General features: G+C 42.0%; 1 protein-coding gene across 2 annotated transcripts in view; it reads right to left on the bottom strand.

Moving 5' to 3' along the window:
• Tnpo1 (transportin 1) overlaps positions 1 to 20,157 on the bottom strand; it is a 79,493-nt gene that overhangs the window by 29,869 nt on the left and 29,467 nt on the right. The window contains exons 1-6 of one of the 2 annotated variants that reach the window (XM_051172432.1): positions 18,533 to 18,657; positions 18,282 to 18,395; positions 15,806 to 15,881; positions 10,678 to 10,827; positions 4,475 to 4,581; positions 1,456 to 1,589 (exon numbers count right to left, since the gene is read on the bottom strand). In XM_051172432.1, coding sequence (XP_051028389.1) covers positions 1,456 to 1,589; positions 4,475 to 4,581; positions 10,678 to 10,827; positions 15,806 to 15,881; positions 18,282 to 18,386 — 572 coding nt within the window. In that variant the 5' untranslated portion in view covers positions 18,387 to 18,395; positions 18,533 to 18,657. Of the gene's footprint in view, positions 1 to 1,455; positions 1,590 to 4,474; positions 4,582 to 10,677; positions 10,828 to 15,805; positions 15,882 to 18,281; positions 18,396 to 18,532; positions 18,658 to 20,157 lie in introns of those variants that run through there. The other variant, XM_051172431.1, reaches the window with a different exon arrangement.

Consider the following 20,157-nt stretch of genomic DNA (forward strand, 5'->3'; position numbering starts at 1 on the left):
TAAATCATGTGTTTGTGTCTGTGTGTGGTTATGTGCAGATAACTGCAAGGGCACTCGGAGTTGACACATCTTTTTTGTTTGTTTGTTTGTTTTTCAAGACAGGTCCTTGGCTGTAATTCCCATGTAAGTTGGAAGGCTATTCTTGGCTGCTGCTTCTTTTGTTATTTCCGAGACGGTTTCTCTGCCTTAGCCTGGCCTGGACTCACTGTGTAGACGAGGCTGGCCTCGAACACACAGCAATCCACCTGCCTCTGCCTCCCTAGTGCTGGGAATAAGCATGTGTCACCACAACAGTTAAGTTGTCACATCCTAAGAGGTAGTTGTGAGCCATAGTTTAGGTCCTAGGAGCTTGACTCTGGTCCTGAACATTACAAAATGGAATTTTATTCACAGAGCTGTGAACAATGAGCTTATGACATTTCAGAAACGGAGACAGCTGGAGATACGTGAGTGAAGTAAGCCTTAACCAGAAAGGCACTACCACGCTGTCTCTGATCTGTAGAACCTAGATGTACGTCTATATACACACACTAAACACATGAAAGCCCAAAGGGGACTACAGAAGGGGAGAGGCAGGTATGAAAGAGAGTCAAGAAATCAATTCAGGTTAGCTCTCTGGTCAGAGTTGAAACAAGTCCATGGGATAAAATACCAAGCCCCAACTAATAGCTATAGCCTGCACCCACATTCATTTATAATTGAGTGATTGGATCACTTCTAGCCAATGATTCCTATTTATATGTCAATACATCTGTTTATTCTATGAAAATATATGAAGCACTGACAATGAAAATATCAATGGAACTGACAATTAGCGGAAAAGGCTTCCTTAATAACAAGATAGGAAAAAAAAAAAAAATCAACCAACCACATACCACAGCAAAAGGCAACAAGCAGAACAGCAGCTCAGGGAACTACGAGAGACACTACCGAGTCACGCACTTCCACTAGCACGCTGTAGTCATCACTTGCTAGGGAAAAGCTAGGGAAAATGACGGCAAGAGGCGCAGTCAAGATACGTCTTCCTTTCTCCTCAAGTTAGTCTAGACTTGAGGAGCTTCCACATAAACGTGCTACGTCATTTCAGGGACTGCTAAAAAGCTTTGGTGCCTATATGTTTAACTCAGATGTAAAGGCTTTAGAGTGTCAATAGTTAAAAACTCAATGAAAACGTGTTTTCATTATACTTCTGGTCACCTATCACAGAATAAAGAAAAGCAAAAGAAGAGGACAGAACGGAGCCTGGCAATAGGCTCGGCAGGAAAGAAGCTATCTTGTGTAAAATGTCAAAGAGCAGCAGATATCCTTCTTCACCTGAATGGACGAGGGTGTGCCCTGGAAGAATTTTAGTTTCAGGCACTGAGGAAGGAACTTGGATGTGACAAAGCGGACAACAAACAGCTTTCCCCAAAGTAATCTTGGTCTTAAACAAACAGTGTGATGCTTGGCACACACCTTATTTTGGGGCTACTGTGCTTGAAGAACTGTAAAAACTTGGGAATCATGATGTTGAGGGGGCGATCTAGAACATCACTATCTAGAATCTCGGCGGAATCTTCACAGATCTTCTGCAGGGCACCGAATGCTCCCTGTGAAAGACAGATTTACAGTATTAGCATTCACTGAAAACGGGCACGGGTGCTCAGGTGAGAGCACATCGTCTGTCACCGCAGTACTGGGAGGCTGAGACACGAAGATGGCTAGCTGAGACCACTCTAGTTAACACAGCAGGACCGCATCTCAAAGGAACAAATGCAATGCAAAGCCACAAAAGGTGTGGAATACTAATTTAGATGTAGTTTTGTCCTCTGCCCATGTGCTTTATAAAACTTAAAAACAAATTAATCCAGAGTATCAAAATATCATCCTAATTTATCATCCTAATTTAAATTGTAGTATTAAATAAGATAAAATTGGAAAATATTTTGGTTAGTTATAATAAGTATCTTCTAATCCCAATACCTAATTCCACTGAAATGTTCTTATCAATTTTAAGAACACAATAAAATTATCTAAACAAAAGCAAAACTGCCTTTTCATCGAAATCTATGTAACCACTGTAACATGGATTCATTTTGAGATACATAACTTGTTAAATGTTAAGGTTTTTGCAAACAAGTATTTCTTTTCTTTTCTTGTTGGTTTTTCGAGACAGGGTTTCTGTACATCCTTAGTTGTTCTAGACTTGCTTTGTAGACCAGGTTGGCCTCCAACTCACAGAGATCCACCTGCCTCTGCCTCCCCAGTGCTGGGATTCAAGGTGTGTACCACCAGGCCCGGCCAAGTTGTATTTCTAAAAGCCAATGACTAAAGTCAAATGTTCATTTGTTTATTGTTGCGGCAATAAAATTCCAACTAACTGGCTACCAAATAATAATAAGGAAGGCCTTTTATGGTTTTTTGTTTTTTTTTTTTTTTTGGTTTTGCAAGACAGGGTTTCTCTGCATACCCCTGGGTGGCCTGAAACTCACTCTGTAGACCACACTGGCCCCTAACCCAGAGATCCACCTGCTTCTGCCTCCCAAGCACTGGGATTAAAGGTGCGCACCACCACTGCCTGGCAGAAGAATAAACACTTAAAAAGACAAGAAAACAAAAACAAGCCAAAGAAACAAACCCCCCTGCCCCCACATTTCCACTATAAACAAACATTCAGGAGTTCTTCTGTGCCAGCATCTAGAAAGCCTACATCCTTAGAGTAAACTGTACATGACAATTTTACAATTAGTATAGTTTATTCTTATGTTCTCAGAAACTGCTTGGTTATATTTCCTTTTTTATATTTACCATCATGTCAAAGTGCTATTTAAAAGTTGTATCATCTTATTTCCCAGGGACTGCAGCATATATCTGAGAATTACATTATTAAGAGTGATTTAAGAGGCTACTTTGTCAAAATCCCTCTCTTCCCTGCAGGTTGCTGCTGCTCCTTTAGACAAGCCAGGCTAGTCATAAAACCTACTTGATGCCGCCTTGTTCGTTTATATCACCAAGACGTGCTGCATCTGAAATGTTTGCACTTGGTTTCCATCCTATCACTCAGAAGTGAAAGTAGTCAGATCTCTAGGAGCTCCAGGCTACCCAGAGCTACATTGTGAGACCCTATCTCCAAAATAAATAAATACATGAATGAATAAATGAAATGAATAGAAAGATACACAGACAGATTCTGCTAGTTAGTTAATCAAATATGCTACTGCTTATCAACATGGAGAAACTTTATTCTGACTGGGCATGGTGGCCCAGGTCTGTTATCCCAGCATAGGGAGGTAGGTTAGTGGACCAGAAGAGGTCAAGGATATGAGACTGGCTTTAAAAACAAAAAATCCAGCTGGGCGTGGTGGCACATGCCTTTAATCCCAGCATTTGGGAGGCAGAGGCAGGTGGATCCCTGTGAGTTTGAGGCCAGCCTGGTCTCCAAAGCGGGTCCAGGACAGCCAAGGCTAGACAGAGAAATCTTGTCTCAAAAAACCAAAGGAAACAAAAACAAAAAACAAAAAATCCAAACATTCTCTAAACATAATAGTTTAGCTGGGCGTGGTGCAACTTGCCTGTAATCCCAGCACTTGGGGAGGCAGAGGCAGGAGGATTGCCGTTGAGTTCCAGGCCAGTATGGTCTACAAAGCGAGTCCAGCCAGCCAAGGCTAGGTATTAAAACCCTGTCTCAAACAAACAAACAAACAAAATCCAAACCAAACAAAAAACCCCAAAACAAAACAAAAAATGTAACATTTTATAGATTTTATCAGCAGCAAAAAAGAAAGGGGCTGGGGAAGGAGGGAGAAGCAATCCACACCAAAACAACAACAACAAAAATCCAAAACCCAGGAAACTAAAACACAGAATCAAGAGATCAGAATTCATGTACGATTAAACATGCTTGTCCCTTTTATTGTGTGTCATTAATTCAGAGACGCTAGAAACAATTTACAGTCTGGTGCTTTGATACATTTCAGTTTACTTTTAAATATGTGAGACACCAATGAGGGGCTAGAGAGATGGCTCACTGGAAAGGCAGGAGTGCTTGTTACTCCTGCAGAGGAGCCAGGCTTCCCAGCACCCACACAGTAATTCAAAACTATAATAATTCAAAACTATCGCTAATCCCAGTTTTAGGGGAATTTGACAGTCTCTTCTGACCTTGAGAGCACTAGCCACACATGCAGTACACACATATAGATGCAGGCAAAAACATTCCCACCCATAAAATAAAAACTGATTAAATGTAGTAGAATCAGCTGTTAATCACATGATGTAGCATTTAAGACTAACTGTAAAGACAAAGGATTTCTTTACAGGAAGCACAGTGAGGAGAATTTTGTCATTTCATGTCCAGAAAACCAGTAAAAGGTAACAAATATAAAATACAAGGGTAGCTTTAGGCTTCTGGGTTTTGAAGCTGTCTACCTCAAAAGCATTTCCCCAAAGGCTGGCATATGTATGCTATGAGAAGACAAAGAAGCGAAAGCTTTACCTCACAGGTGTTGTAGTCCTCAGAATCCAGCAGACTACAGAGTTTTGGTAAGAGATCAGGCCAATTCTGCAGTTCTCCCTTGGAAGCTATGGTTGTAATTAAAATACCTAGAAGAACAACGCACATTTGGAGCTTACTGCACGGCGTGAGGTACTGCACAACACACACTTCAAAATATAGCAAGAAGTCCAAACTACAATCTCAGCCAGCGTTTCTCTAGCACTGGAGGTGGTGGGTGGGAAGCACAGCATAAATCAAATGTTTCTCATCTTGTTGGCCAATGATTCCTCTGATTTTTTAAAACTCCACCAAACATTTGTACAAAACATCTACAATTTGCTTTTCTACAATTATCAAGGATACTTCTAATTAATGTTAACCAAAATTTCATGAAAACAACTGAAAAAATGAACAGAAAGAAAATACAAAATGCTCTTACGATTGGGCGATAAGCTTATAAATCTATAAAATTCAAATCAAAGATCCATCAAGAAGCTAAATTTAATCCAGGTGGTGTGGTGGTGATGGTGCACACCTTTAATCCCAGCACTTGGAAGGCAGAGGCGGAGGCAGAGACAGGCATATCTCTTGAGTATGAGGGCAAGCCTGATCTACAGAGTGAGTTTCAGGATAGCCAGAGCTACATACAGAAACTCAGTCTCAGAAAAACAAAAACCAACCAAACAAAAGAAGCTAAGAATAGCCTTCCAACTTATATGTGAATTACAGCCAAGGACCGCAGGAGGGGAAAGCAAGCGGCTATGCCTCAATGGAGAGCATTGCAGGACGCCCACATGCTGCCTAAACCCCCCCCCCCCCCCCACGTAGAGGGCTATATAATCCTGCAACAGACCATCTCTTTCTGACTAGACTGGTTAAACTGTGCTGTGCACCATTCAATACATAAGACTAAGAAGTTTTGTGTTAACATTTTTCTCCAACTTAATACATTAATACATTATTAATACATTATTAGTTGCATAATAATTGGTGCCTAGGGATCTTTTCATACCATGAAGATATAAACTCTGACAGTAGGTAAATGTATAATCTAAGTGGTAAAATAGAAAAATATTTTCTTCTGTAGTGCTATTCTGAAAACTCAGGAAATCTCACACAAAATTTTCTGGCATCTAACAGATATCCAGTTACTGCTGAACAAACTACAGTGTGAAGACAAGCTTTCTTTAACTTTTCACCTTTTGTTTTAACAAGATTGTTCCCAGCAATAAGAAAAACTATCGGCAAAGATGAACTTTTCACCCAGTGCAGTTACTGATGCAGGTCTCTAACCGCAGCACTCGGGAGGCAGAGGCAGGCAGAGCTCTCTGAGTTAGAGGCCATCAGTCTACAAAGCGAGTTCTAGATCAGCCAGAACTACATAATGAGACCCTACCTGTTGCAAACAAAGAAACAAATAAAAGATTTACTTTTCAAGAAAAGGGAAACCAAGTAGAAAACAAAACAAAACAACAACAAAACCCTGATGCACTGAAAGCCTTTTAAAGATATCATTCTTACTAGCCTTTAGGCAAGAGTCAATTGGGTACCAATGTCTTGTTTTTTGTGTCATTATTATTTCCTAAAGTTAAAACATAAAAGAACACCGGACTCTGTGGTTACTGAAACTATAATCCCAGACTTGGAAATCGTGAGCAGTAAGATGGGCGCTCCCAGCTGAGTCAGGCTCTGTGTGCACACTTTTATTTAACTCCAGCACTTTGGACAGTGGCACAACGCCTGTTGTTTGAGGAAAGCCTGCTCTAAAAGTCTTCCAGGACCACACAGAAAAACTGTCTTCAAAGAAACCAACCAAGAACAAAACCCAAACAAAACTTCAACAAAAACCTACTGTACAAAAAGACAACCTACAATTTGAATGACATTTCTTTTGTTAGGGAAACATGAAAGAAGGTTGACAGATTGACAAACCCTAAATTTATGTAGCCCCATAATCCCATTCACTCCTGAAAAAGACTCCTAGTACTAAGAAGAGTTGAAAAAATGAAAGATGACAGAGAATCTTCAGTGTTTGGAACTATGAGAGCTGGCTGTAGTGTTACATGTGGCTAACTCCAGGAAGGAGGCGATCAGGCAGTCGTCAGCCTGGACTGCTCCAGATCTTATCTCACGGAACAAATATGAGAAGCATAATTGTGTTTGCTAATACTTATTAAAATCCTAAGGTGGTCAGAGAGATGGCTCAGCAGTTAAGAGCACCTGGGGCTCTTCCAGAGGTCCTGAGTTCAATTCCCAGCAACCACATCTATACTGTGATCTGATTCCCTCTTTTGGCCTGCAGGTGTGCATGCAGGCAGAGCACTGTATACATAATAAATAAATCTTAAAAAACAAAAAAATCCTAAGAATTTAAAATAACACTTTGGCCCTAATAAGGTTAGTTCTATGAAACTTTTCCACAGGTGTGTTATTGGAATAGTAAAATTACAAACAAGCCATGTATTATTTTATAAGACAAGCAACAAATTTATCCAATGATTTAGTACACGATTAAAATGAAGCACCTTCCAAATAAATATTTTTAATACATTTCATTAATTTATTCATATTACATCTCAATTGCTATCCCTTCCCTTGTATCCTCCCATTCCTCCCTCCCTCCCATTTTCCCCTTACTCCCCCCCTCCTCTATGACTGTGGCTGAGGGGACCTCCTCCCCCTGTACAAATAAATATTTTTGACAAGATTCACAACATACTTTATGAGAAACAGTAAGAGGACGACTCAATGAGACATGGGTGCAGAGGGCACATGCCTGTAGCTACAGCCCAGGGGAATGAATAGAAAGCAAGATCCCATCTCAAAATAAATCTTAAAATAAATCTTTAAAAACCTAGCCAGGCATGGTGGTGCACACCTTTAATTCCAGCACTCTAGGAGCAGAGGCAGGCGGGTCTCTGAGTTCCAGGCCAGCCTGGTCTACAGAGTGAGTTCCAGGACAGCCAAGTCTACACACAGAAACCCTGTCTTGAAAAACCAAACACAAGTAAACAAAAATTAAAACCTGAAGTTACAAGTTTACTTTAATTAAAATATTTACTAAGTTCTTAATATGGTACAAGCATTGCGCTGAATAGTAAGAAAGCTAAAATTAGCAAGTGGTCCTTGCCCGTAGGAAGCTCAGTCATTTGGCAATGTGGCACATCTGACTGGCACAACAGCAAATGTAGCAGCTACAGCATCCTAAGGTAAGCTGGAGATGCCGACTAACACCCTACAGTGCATAGAAGAACCCAACCACACACAAAAAAAAATCTAACCTAAAATGTCAAGAGCTGAGGTTGTAAATGTGGTCTAGATACAAGTCCTATGCTCTAACAATGTCATTATACGTGTCTCAACAGCTTTCTGTCAAGGTTGGTGGGTGAAGGAAGAGCTGGTCTTCAAGTCTTAGAAATGCCTTTCAGATAACCCACTCTACAACACATAAATATAAAAATGCGTTAGATCTTTTCTCATGTGAATTAAGATCAACTAATTTAAGAAATAATTATTGCAACCAAATACTTTAAATTGCAATACTGTATCCAGTAATCTCTCCCCTCATACTGTTCTCTTCTTTATTCTGCATCAAAACAGGAGAATTCTGGGGGAAATGACAGAATCTTAAAGGTTTTACTTTTACCTTTTTTATATATTATTATTATTAAAGTTGTCCTTTGACATTTCACACACCCTAGTTATTTTCACCCTCACCCTCTTTTGTCTCTCATTCTTCTTAACACCCCTTTCTTCCTACAAACCCCCTTTTCACACTCACGACTTTCTCTGAGGCCCCTCTTACTAGCTTCCAGTGCTTGCTTGCATTCTTCCTATCTGCTCTTCTGTGATGTTTCCTGACCTCTGAGAGAGGGTGTCTGGGCTGAGCACTGCACTGCCTCTCATTCTCAGCACCCTGAGCAGCAGCAAATCTGCTTATTTTTAAGCTTTTGTTTTATGTCTTAGAGTGAAACTGGTCTTCTATTTTCAATTAACAACACAAAGCAAATAATTTAACTGGCCAATAAAATTGGTAGCTTTCTGTAGTTAATATTTCAGACTTAAATTACCAGAGATTATTAGCCAGGTAGACAGGCCCATATCCTTAATTCCAGCACTTGGGGCAGAAGCAAGGAAACCTCATGGGTTCCATACCAGCCTGGTTTACATAGTGGGTTTCAGGCCATTAAGGAGAGATACAACAGTGAGACTGTCTCAGAACATTCAGATTTTACAGCAATGTGAATTCTGGTAAAAGTTGCCCAACTGGCAAAACATATATAAACATCCCCAAACCTCAAAGGATATTTAATTTGTGTATAAAAGTGAAGAAATAGGATGAACTAAATTAAATGCACTCACTACAATGTCAGCTACAGTCTTTAACATATGCCAAATTGTGTTAGCTATTCTGTCCACCTCTGAACTCATCACTATCTTTATCATATTCCAGACAGCACTTAGGACATCCTGCACTTACATCTGAAGAGAAATTAAAAACTGTTGGTCATACTGAAAACACATTAGTGGCCTCTCACAACCAGAATACCAGAGTACATAATAAAAACAAGACTTAAAACCCAAGAACCATACAGACTTTATGAAATGATATCAAGAAATATAAGTTATAGCTACCAACAGCATTTCTATTTTGAAAAAAAACAAAACCCAGAAGATAATATTTAATTAGTTCCAAGCTTAATAAGGCTCAGGACAATGTGTGCTTATTGTGCCTGAGGCCATAGGTTCAATTCCTAGAACCACAGGGAACAACCCTAAAATAAACCCAGCTCCCAAACACTTTCAAAGACTGCTGGCGAAGGAGACCCAGTCTCCACTCACAGAAAGGGAACACTGAGTCCTTTCTCACAGTACCTCCAACTTTCCACAGTTAAGACACTCTGTAGTACAGTTTGGACTAAACAGGAGAGGCAGGTTTATAATACAACTTGAGTTTAGGGAGCCAACAATCTCATTTAATTTCTGTATCTCACTCATTCCTTTCCTTTCAGTTGAACTGACTTTTTATCTGAGGAAACTATTTTTTTTTTTTTCTTTCATTTTTCATCTATGGGGTTTTGTTGTTGTTGTTGGTTTTAAATAGAAAATTGCTTCCATACTCTATTCTTTTTACCACTGTCAAGAGGTGGAGATACCTTTAAGAGGATACATAAGCACATGAGAATAATCTGTGGAGGTTGAGTCCGTACCACAGTCCTCAAACCTCAAGTCAGCATAACGGCACTCTTTCCTATGGAAATGCCGTGGAGAGCCAGAGCCTCAGAGACACAAACAGTACTTCTCAACCTGAAACAAACACTGTATAAAACTCCCTGAACAAGCAACATTTGATAAGACACTGATTTATTTAAGCAACCTGTTAGATATAGCTTTCCAGGTCTTGGTAAAAGATAGCTTCTTAAAGCCATGGCACACTGACAGTGGTGGGTTGTCTGAATACAACTGCCTGCTTCTGTGGTGAGCTGCTGACATGTACTCCAGCTGTGTGCTCCCAAAGTGACTTATGCCAGCTACGGTAATTATTTTTAATTCACAATACATAAACTTTCAATCCCTGAAAACAAGCTGTACACTGAAAAGACTTAAACAAAGAAACCAAACCCTGCTGTTGAAGCAGATATAAAGAAGGCTAGTACTGGAAGAGGTAGATAGTACAAAGATTAAGAATCCTATTGATGCTATGGCCACACATGGTGGCACACACCTGTAATCCTAGCACTGGAAGGGCAAAGACAGGAGGATCTCTGCGAGTTCAAGGCCAGCCTGGTCTACAAAGTGAGTCCAGGATAGCCAAAGCTACATAGAGATACCCTGTCTCAAAAACCAAATAAAAAAGATTGATGCTATGAAACAAGGCTTTCTGTACCTGTAAAAGTGACACCAAAAACGATCCAAGGCATTACAGACAGACGCACAGGTTCTCACAGAAAAGGCAGAGACCCTAATTTCAAGCCTCAAGGCCCGATTCCAACCATCTGATTAATTAGCAACCAGGGACCTTGGCTCCACTGGATATGAAGCTTTTACTGTAACTGCAAATGCTATAAATAAGGACTTAAAGGGCGCTGTTGTCCATCACAACTTAAAATGGATAAACAAAAACTCAGGAAAATAGCATCTCATTTCTAAAAATTACAAAAGGATTACAAAAGGATACGCAAAGTTTCTGCAACATAACTTACCAACAGTGGCTCTGATCAGAGGCGAGGAGTCACCAATGTTATTTAGACATTCACTTTTGATAAAGTCTGTCACACCGTTTGGGAAGTTCTGAAAATGAGCTTTCACATTATTCTTCAAGATCAGACCACTCAATGATCTTGTGGGCTCATCTGTAGAAAAGCAGAAATAGCAGTGAGTTTGAAAGTAATTCTGCTTCAAAATCTACTAACAATAGTCCCTTTGGTTGTTTGCTTTTTGAGACAGGGTTTCTCTATGTAACCCTGGCTGTCTGGAACTCACTAGGTAGATGAGGCTGGCCTTGAATTCAGAGATCCACGTGCTTCTACCTCTGGGTAGTTCCACTACCACCTGGATCCAACAAGAGTAATTTTAAAACAATTTATGTTCAAGAGATGATTCCAACATTCCAATTTCTTTTTGCTACAGTTGACTTAAAAGAAAAATCACAAAGTATCAAAAGTCAGCTGTATTGGTCATAGACAGCAGCTGCAGCCATTCAGACCAGGGCCATTTAAAATATTTTTATACTACGCTAAGTGTATCCGTGAAAGAGAACTGCTCCTGAGAATCCAAACAGTTCTTCCAGGTAAGAAAACCAAAACCCAAGCAAGTACACGGGGCTTCTCATTCAGCATGGCTGCTATGCTTTTCACTTGGGGAGAGGGCAGTACAGCAAAAACCTCCTACAGCATTAAAAGTAAATTGACTTTTAAGTTCTTCAAGGCTGCCTTCTGGCAGACACTTAGTTCACTGCTAGTGCTAATGGCAGCAGAATGGCTGGCGTCATCTAATGCTTGTTATGCACTAACACTAACACAAACACTGCATTTAACCCTCACACCCTGTCAAGGTAGGTAACAACCCAATACACAAGTTAAGAAATTAGAGCCTAGCCAGGCGTGGTGGCCCATGTCTGTGATCAGAGCACCCACGGAGGCAGAGGCAGGCAAATCTCTGTGAATGAGGCCAGCCTGGTCTATAAAGTGAGTCCAGGACAGCCAAGGCTACACAGAGAAACCCTATTTCAAAAACAAAACAAAACAAAAACCCGTAAGAAGAAAGAAAAATTAGAACCTAAGTCAAAAAGATAGAACACAGGTCTACTGTGCTAACACATACCTTCATTTCCTGTGGATGGCTTTGTTTTATCTAGTTACTATTTCAGACTTTTAAATTATCTGAAGTTATCAGCCAGATGTGGTGGCACACACTTTTATGTGGGTAGGTCAGCTTGGTCTAGATAGTAGAGCCAGGGCTACAGAGAGACCTGTCTCAAAGCAAAGTCACACAGGTCCACTAAGTGACATATCTAGCTCTCAAAGCACGTCGTTCTGCACCACTCTAGGTCCAGCCCTCCTCCCGACAGGCCGCAGGAGCCACCACGAGGGGCCGGAGACCTGAGCAGTGAGAAGTAGCTGCGACTATTAGAAGACAGAAGGCCCAAGCTTGGTTCCCAGCACCCAAACTGGGAGGCTCACAACCACCTGCACCTCCATGGGACCCACTGAAGGGATCTCCATCCCACCCCCACACAGAATACACTGACAGGCAAGGAAAAAAAAAACACAACTAAGAAAAAGTGTTAAATTAAATATCACTGTGATCCAACTGCCTGACCCACCACATCAAAGGTAATTTCTTGGGCGCGTTCTAGTTAGCATTGTGCATACTACTGGCATAACTTCCAAGGCGGGGGAGGGGGGTAGAACAGTTTCTCAGCACAAACACCCTATTCATGTCACCACAGCAATGTAGGCTAAGAGCACTCAAGGCAACATCTAAAATCACTTTCCATCTCCAACTAGAATGCATTTCAATGGGAGGGGAGGAGGGGGGAGAGACAGGGGCGGGGGCACCTGTAGTCCAAGTACTAGAGACCTCTGTCCAGGACAGGCAAGGCTACACAGAGAAACCTTGTCTTCACACATCCATACCCACAAAAGAATGTGTTTCAACGAGTGGCTAAAAATAAAGCATTAAACTAAATCTTAAGTTTAAAACTTCATGAAAGGGCTGGGAGGTGGGGGTGGTGGCACAGTCTTTTAATCCTAGACTGGGGAGGCAGAGGCAGGATGATCTGAGTTGGAGGCCAGCCTGGTCTACATGGTCTACAGAGTGAGGTCCAGACAGTTAGAGAAACCCTATCTGTTGTTGGGATAAAAAACAAACAAACAGCCCTTTAAGAAAGCTATCTATAGATCTACAGTCAAATCCTATCTCAAAATAAAGTTGCTATGAAATAGGTAAATGAGTACCTAACTTTCTCAAGAAAACATCCTGTTAGCTCAATAATTTAGTAATAATTATTTTAAGTGGTATGCATTTATTCATAGAAAAGTTTTTAAAATTAATATTACTTGGTGGAGAGTTTTAATAAACTGCAGCACAAGGCAAACAATTTAAAGTACATTTCCTGTGTCCAAACTCCATTAAAAAGCAACCAATAAACTGTTTTGCACTTATTAAAATAAGACTTTACAGCACAGGAGACCATGACTGCTCATCTGTAAAGGAACAGACGAGCTCATCTGAGGCTTCTTCAGAACCTAAAAGTCTTACTCAGGTCAGGGAAATGCACACCTGTAATGGCACCACTTGGGAGGCAGAGGCATCTCTTCTGAGTTCAAGGGCAGCCAGGGCTACACAGTGAGACCCGGCCTCCAAAATAAATAAATAAGCAAATAAACAAACAAGATAGATAGATGGCACAACACTTAAGAGCACTTGCTGCTCTTTTAAAAGGACCTGGGCTGGTTTCTCAGTACCCCCATGGGGGCTCATACTCCATGTTTCAGGACAGGTTTTCTCTATGCTATCTTGGCTGCTCTGGACTTGCTTTGTAGGCCAGGCTGGCCTTGAACTCACTGCGATCCACCTGCCTCTGCCTCCCAAGTGCCGAGTGCCTGGCAAGCATTTTCATTAAAAGACAAAGTCATGTACATTCTCTATTGTGGGTGGCCATAATGCTGACTGTAGGAGCTGGCTTGATATGGCACTTTTCTGGGCTGAAGAGAAATAAGTTTATCACTGGCATAAGAAGAAATAAGTTTTACACAAACATAAAATTCCCACTATATCCTTTGAAGAGTGCCTAAAAACTAAACAAAATAGGCTTTAGGTCAAGAAAACGTTATTATCTTGTAGTTTATAATTTAACAGGTCTATGTGGGAGGGGGGTTAGCAATCTCTATTTGAATTATTATTTTTTTTTTTAAAGTATCTTTACATGCCAAGCCTGGGAGCTTGGGGAGTCCTGCAGAGGAGGGGAAAGGACTAGAGGGACCAGAGCAGTCAAGAACACATGAAGAGAATGGACTCATGGGAACTCAGAGCAGGGAGCCTGCAGGGGTCTGATCTTGGTCCTCTGCAATTATGTTATGATGAGTACTTGGTGTTCTTGTGGAAATTCTGACAGTGGGAATGGGGACTGTCACTGACTCTTTTGCCTACTTGTGGAACTCTTTTCCTCCTACTGGGTTGCCTTGTCCAGCCTTGATGTAATGGTGTGTGCCTGGTCTTATTAAAGCTTGTTACACTGTGTTTGAGGTCCCTGGGAGGCCTGCTCTTCTAAGAGAAGTGGCAGGAGGGAAACTGTAGTTGGGGTGTAATATATGAGAACTTAAAACACACACACACACACACTTAGGCCTGGTGGCACTCACCTTTAATCCTAGTCCTCAGGAGGCAGAGGCAGGCAGATCTGAGTTTGAAGCCAGCCTGGTCTACAGAGTGAGTTCCAGGATAGCCAGGACTACACAGAAAAACTCTTACCTTGACCCTCTCCTCATGAAAAAAAAAAAGTGTGTGTGTGTGTGTGTGTGTGTGTGTGTGTGTGTGTGTGTGTAGGGGGCTTTGCAGTGCTAAGGTTTCATGTGCTGCTCTAAAAGTGAACTCCACCCCCAGCCAAGTGATTACTGGTCTATAAGGTTTTTCTATACCAAGAAAGACAGTATAATCCTAAGCATTCACCAAAGCAGAATAACAACCACATTTTAAAAAATATATTAAAGAACTACTGGCTTAAAGCCTTGTTTCAGTTTTAATTTTTTTACTAATCACAAACCCCACAGAATTCACTAGGAAATCATCTGAGAACAAGTCAAAGAACTGCTAGAGTGTGTGTGTGTGTGTGTGTGTGTGTGTGTGTGTGTGTGTGTGTGCGCGCACGCGCGCAGATCTTTACTTCCGTAACGTGCTAGGGGCGGGAGCTGAGACCTTACAGCATCTGAGTGTCTAGCAGGCTTTTTCCAGCTGACAGAAGCAGGACAGGACAGGTGCCTTAGTGTCAGAGTCCACCCAGAGCTACTCTACAACTCCAAGCAGTGTTCTTACTATGGCTTCTAAACCACACATGGCCAAACAAAGGCTAACACTCTCACACAGAGGCCAGAAAACTGCCAGTGCTTGTCAGTGTCTGAAGTTCAAGTGCTGTGAGCTCAGTGAGGGCAATCATCATTATTTGGTTTTTTTTTTATTATTTATTTTCCTTGACCTGCAAATTGTCTGACAAAGAAGCAATGCTAGCGAATAAGTAATGTGTGAAGCCCAGAAGGACATATGACACGTATTAAAACAATCACAGACCATGTCGTTTTTAAACATAGACTAGTTAGTGTTATAGTACTGAAAGAGTAATTTTAAATGAGAATTATAATAGTTAATGACTCCATCAGTTGTTAATGACTTTGAAATAGTACATAGTCATGCTAGAATAAAGTTCAGAGACAACAATTATCTGATGCTGTAAGCATTTTCATTTTGGCTATAGCACTTTTCATGTTTCTTTCTATAATAAATACACACGTCCGAGTAATTATTAAACCTTGCATCCAATCTGTACACTGTTTTAAAGGTCAGTCTTTATGATTCTCGTGTACTAACACTGAAGCAGAACACCAGGCTGTAAAATACATTTTTCCTTTTCAAATAATTGGGGAAACTTATATTAGCACCCAGTCAACAGGAGAACATTTCTTACTCTTGCCCACTCAGGCACTGCAGAGGCAGCAACCTAGGCGGCACAGCTGACACCCATCCGTCAGACGGCAAAATGGAACCCTCTGAAACTAGTAGAGCTTAATAGTGCTAACGACATTTTAGTTAATTATCAGCACAACCTCTACTTACCTTCAGATTTTAGTTTTGTAAGAACAAAAATCAAGTAGTTGTTGAAGTCTGGATATTGATTAAGCTGTTCCAGTTTCTAGAACAAACAGTAGTTAAGGAAACTTCTCTGCATAATCTAAAAATAATATTTGCTTATTAAATCAAACCTGATGTTATTTACAACTCACTAGTTAGAATGATTAAAAAACTTCCAGTTCTTTCTGGCTGAACTATTGCATCAAGTGTATTTATTAAGACATAAGAGATGAGCCAGGCATGGTGGCGCATGCCTTTAATCCCAGCACTGGGGAGGCAGAGGCAGGTGGACTGCTGTGAGTTCGAGGCCAACCTGGTCTACAAAGCGAGTCCAGGACAACCAAGGCTACATAGGGAAACCCTGTCTCAAAAAACTAAGTGTCTGTATGCTGAATAAAGCAATGCATTAGGGGAAAAAAAAAAAAAAAAAAAAAAAAGAGAGAGCGAGCTTTAAAAATTCTGTACAAATGACAAAAAAATAAAAGCATCCTAAGAAATAAATTCAAGCTTTTCAAGCTCAAGGGGAAATTAGCAAGATGTTCTCCCTTGGCTCATTCATTCTTTAGATTTTAAAAAGGACAAGATGCCATTGATGCCTATGACTCCACACCAATTCTTTCCCAGATAGAGTGTCAGTCAAGTCCATCCCCACCCATTATCCCAAGACACGACAGGTGAGGACACCAACTGGTGGTAACAGGGACAGGATGATGTCAATCTTTCAAGGCTTGATTCTCAATCTGTAACATGCTTGTCAAGTGTATTTTACCTGCACAGAGATTATAATGTTTTTACTAAAGAAATCTAAATTATTAAATACACTAGGCACACTAAATAAGCTTTTTACACACTGGAAATGCCCTCAAAATACCTAGGGTCAGAATGTAAATTCTAGCAAAATATACTTTAGTAGAACTTCAAAATGTAACTACAAAGGAAAAGCCCAACAAACATTAGTTTTAGCAGGCTGATGTTAATAAACATTATTTTCTGACAAAGCATACTCTCATACAATGCACACAATCTGCATCAGTCTTTCAAAAAGGGCTCAAGCCTATATAGAACAAATTTGCTCTATGCTAAGGAAACACAAAATAACAGGCCATCACTAACCCTTCCAGGTGCCCAAGTGCTGTGATTACAGGGGTAGCACAGCCATGCTTGATTAATTTGTTCTTTCTCAGAGGACATAATATGCTCTTAATACCCACAGTAAACTGGACACTGACTACTGGGCTGGTCCAAGCACCATACTTGATATATACAATAGGTACTTAAAACAAGAAATTAAACTATTTAGTGCTATATAAAGTACAATGCAATTCTAGACTTGGCTAATTTTAAAAACTATTTTGTAAAATAATACCTACATTTTTCAAGTTCTACCACCCATGGAACTATGACAGCACAAAACCAAAAACAAACAAACAAACAATAACAAACAAAAAACAAAAAACAACAATAAAAAAAAAACTGATCTACGGCACAGTTCAGATAAAAAGCTACCCTATACGTAAAACTCTTTTCCTTAGTATCAAAGGTATTCAAACAAAATGGCTTTTTAAACAATCCAAGTAGATCTAAGTGACCCCACTTTTAAACAGGGCAGTGTCATATTCAGTCATCTATTGGAGAGCTGAGGTTACAGCAATGCAGTACTTCTTTGAAAGCCTCTAGAAAGGGTGTTTTAAAATGAAAGCCTCTAGTAAGTGGTGTTTTAAAATGAAAGCAGCTCAAATGCTAGGAGCTTATTTACTGAATTCCCTTGCTGCTTACTGGAAACAGTAACAAGACAATTTGCTGTGAACACAGCAGACCTAAGTTCTTAAAGAATTAACTTGCTTGGACTTAACATGGCTAAATGGCTGCGATCTGTGTGTTCGTTCTCTGCGTTCTTCTGGAGCCTGCAGCTTTCCATTCCTGCTCCCTGCAAATTCCATTCTCTCCCACTGTGGCAAGAGGACCGCTAACCAGCACTCAGCACACAGTGCCTCCCTTGGGTAACTGTAGCCCGGCCTTGGGCCAAAGCTTTAGCACGCAAACCTTACTGGAGCGCCAGGGGAGCCGGCAACAGGTGGTACCGTGAGCTCCACGGAGGCGCCGGCCTTTGGCGCGGCGGGAGAGAGGCCCGGGCCCTCCCGACGGTTCAAACCCCGCGCCAGCTCCACCCCCGGCGGCGCCCCGCCGCTCCCCTCCGCTCAGCCCCGTTCCTAGGCCCGCCGCCCCCGCCCCGCCGAGCACTGTGTTGGCCCCGCCGTTCCCGCTCGGCGGCGAGGACGTGGCGGCCCGGCACGTGCGGCCTCCCCGGCGGCGGCCCGGAAGCGGCAGCCGAGCCCCACGCGGCGGCGGCGGCGGCGGCGGGCCTGGCGGGCTGCGGCCGCGTGCGCGAGGCCGGGCGGGGGCCGCGGCCGGGCGGGGAGGCGGCGGCGGCGCGAGGCCCGGCCCGGCCCGGCAAGGATACTTGTTGCACGGTCCTCTGGATGGTGGTGTCTGGGGACTGGGACTCCTTGAGCAGCTGCAGGATCTGCTGAAGCCCTTGCTCGTCAGGTTTCCACTCATACTCCATCTTGGTTTGCTGCAAATAAAGCCAGACACAGGAAGAGACGAGCAGATGTTAGTCCCGCGCACAGGCCCGCCGCGCGTCCGCGCACCCGCCCGCCGCCGCCCGGCCCCGGCCCCCGCCCCGGCCCTGGCCCCAACTGAGGATCGGACCCGAAGCCCGGCCGGACCGCTCCGCAGCTCCGCGCCAACGTCCGCCGTGCCTGTGCCGCCGCGGCCGCCCCGAGCGCCAGGAGCCGACCAGACTGAGTCACCGCGAATTTGCAATCTGGCCCCAAGATCCGCTCACGGGAGCCCCCTGGGTCCTAGTGCCACGGAGCTCTCGCAGACCAACCCAGCTTCTGCAGGCAGGCTCCTTACACAGACGACTACTCAAAAGCAAGCCGTTGCAAAACCCGGGTGGAAATCAGATTCAGGTCATTATTTTAAATTAGCGTGGTGGAATAACGACAGCGACCTCAGGGATGGGGGGAAACTGGTAACTCCCTTGACAGCACAGTAGTGAAAATAAAAACACTTGCACCTCAATTTAATATACAAGCTATATTAGTCGTGCAAATAAAATATTAAAGGGGCGCGTTGCAATCATAACCACACCTCAAAAGCATTAAATGCAACCTTTGTAGAACTTAAATGGAAAAATTTTATCCTTTCATAAAACTTCAACTTATGAACTCAGTAAGTGAAATAATCCCATCACGAAATAACTGCCTTCCACAAAGGGCTGTGGAATGAAAAACAAGAAAAATCATGCAATTTATGGGGTGGCGTTTAATTCTGTCAGTGTATCTCTTCCCCTCCCCCATTTGGTACTAAAACCTAGTAAGTTGTACTAGAACTACGTTATTTGTCCTCACCAAAGCACACAGCGCTCAGCACATTCCTGCAAAGGGTAACGTAGTCTGTGGAGTCAGGGGACTCAAATGCGGGCCGTTTCTGCTGAACCAAGGTGAGCCTGCTATACTAATGACAGCTTCATTAAAACCAAACTCTTGAACAACACTAATAAAACTCAAGTATTAACTGTGAAGGATTTTTAATAACCAAACCTATGAGAGGCCTGGTGAAGGAGAGGATCTTTTCGTTGACTCTATCACTATATAATGGTTTAACAGTTTTAATTAGTAAAAGCCCTTCCTAGCAGGTTAATTCTCCCCGATCTTATTACAATCCTCCAATTGACCTTGTCCTCTCCATTAAAAGAAATGTTTTCACCTCCTCTGCTTCACTGTCTTCTACTCCATATCTGTAACATGACTGTGCTTTAGCGTGTTCTATTGTCTCCCTAAACAGGGCAAACACAGCCAACTGTTCTCACAAACAAACAAACAACCACCCAACAGCCACACCAGACCCACAACTCATCGGGACATTACAGCTACTATTATAACAAACATTGCTACAGTAATGTTTTTATTCCAGTTTTCCTGGTATCTATTGGTACCGTAATGACTTACATAGAGTATTAATATTATATAATTGTGAGAATTCTCATTTCTTCCCTGGCTTTACATACTACATAGTTTAAAACATACGGTATTCTGTTGTTGTGCTGTAATTTTTAAACCTTTAATTGGCAGAGTCACAAAACTGCACAGAGTAGAAGTGCATAACCGGAAGGACTGTGGCAGGTGAGCACGCTGTCTGACCACGCCCAGTCCAAGATGGAGACTCTCCGCTCAGCACCACAAGAAACCCTCCTGGGTGGGTTTCTGTCTTAGACTACATTAGTCCTGTCTTGGTCTAATTTCAAAAGTTTTTTTTAATTGCAAGAACTC

This window comes from Acomys russatus, chromosome 30, assembly GCF_903995435.1.
Source record: "Acomys russatus chromosome 30, mAcoRus1.1, whole genome shotgun sequence".
NCBI classification, from domain to species: domain Eukaryota; kingdom Metazoa; phylum Chordata; class Mammalia; order Rodentia; family Muridae; genus Acomys; species Acomys russatus.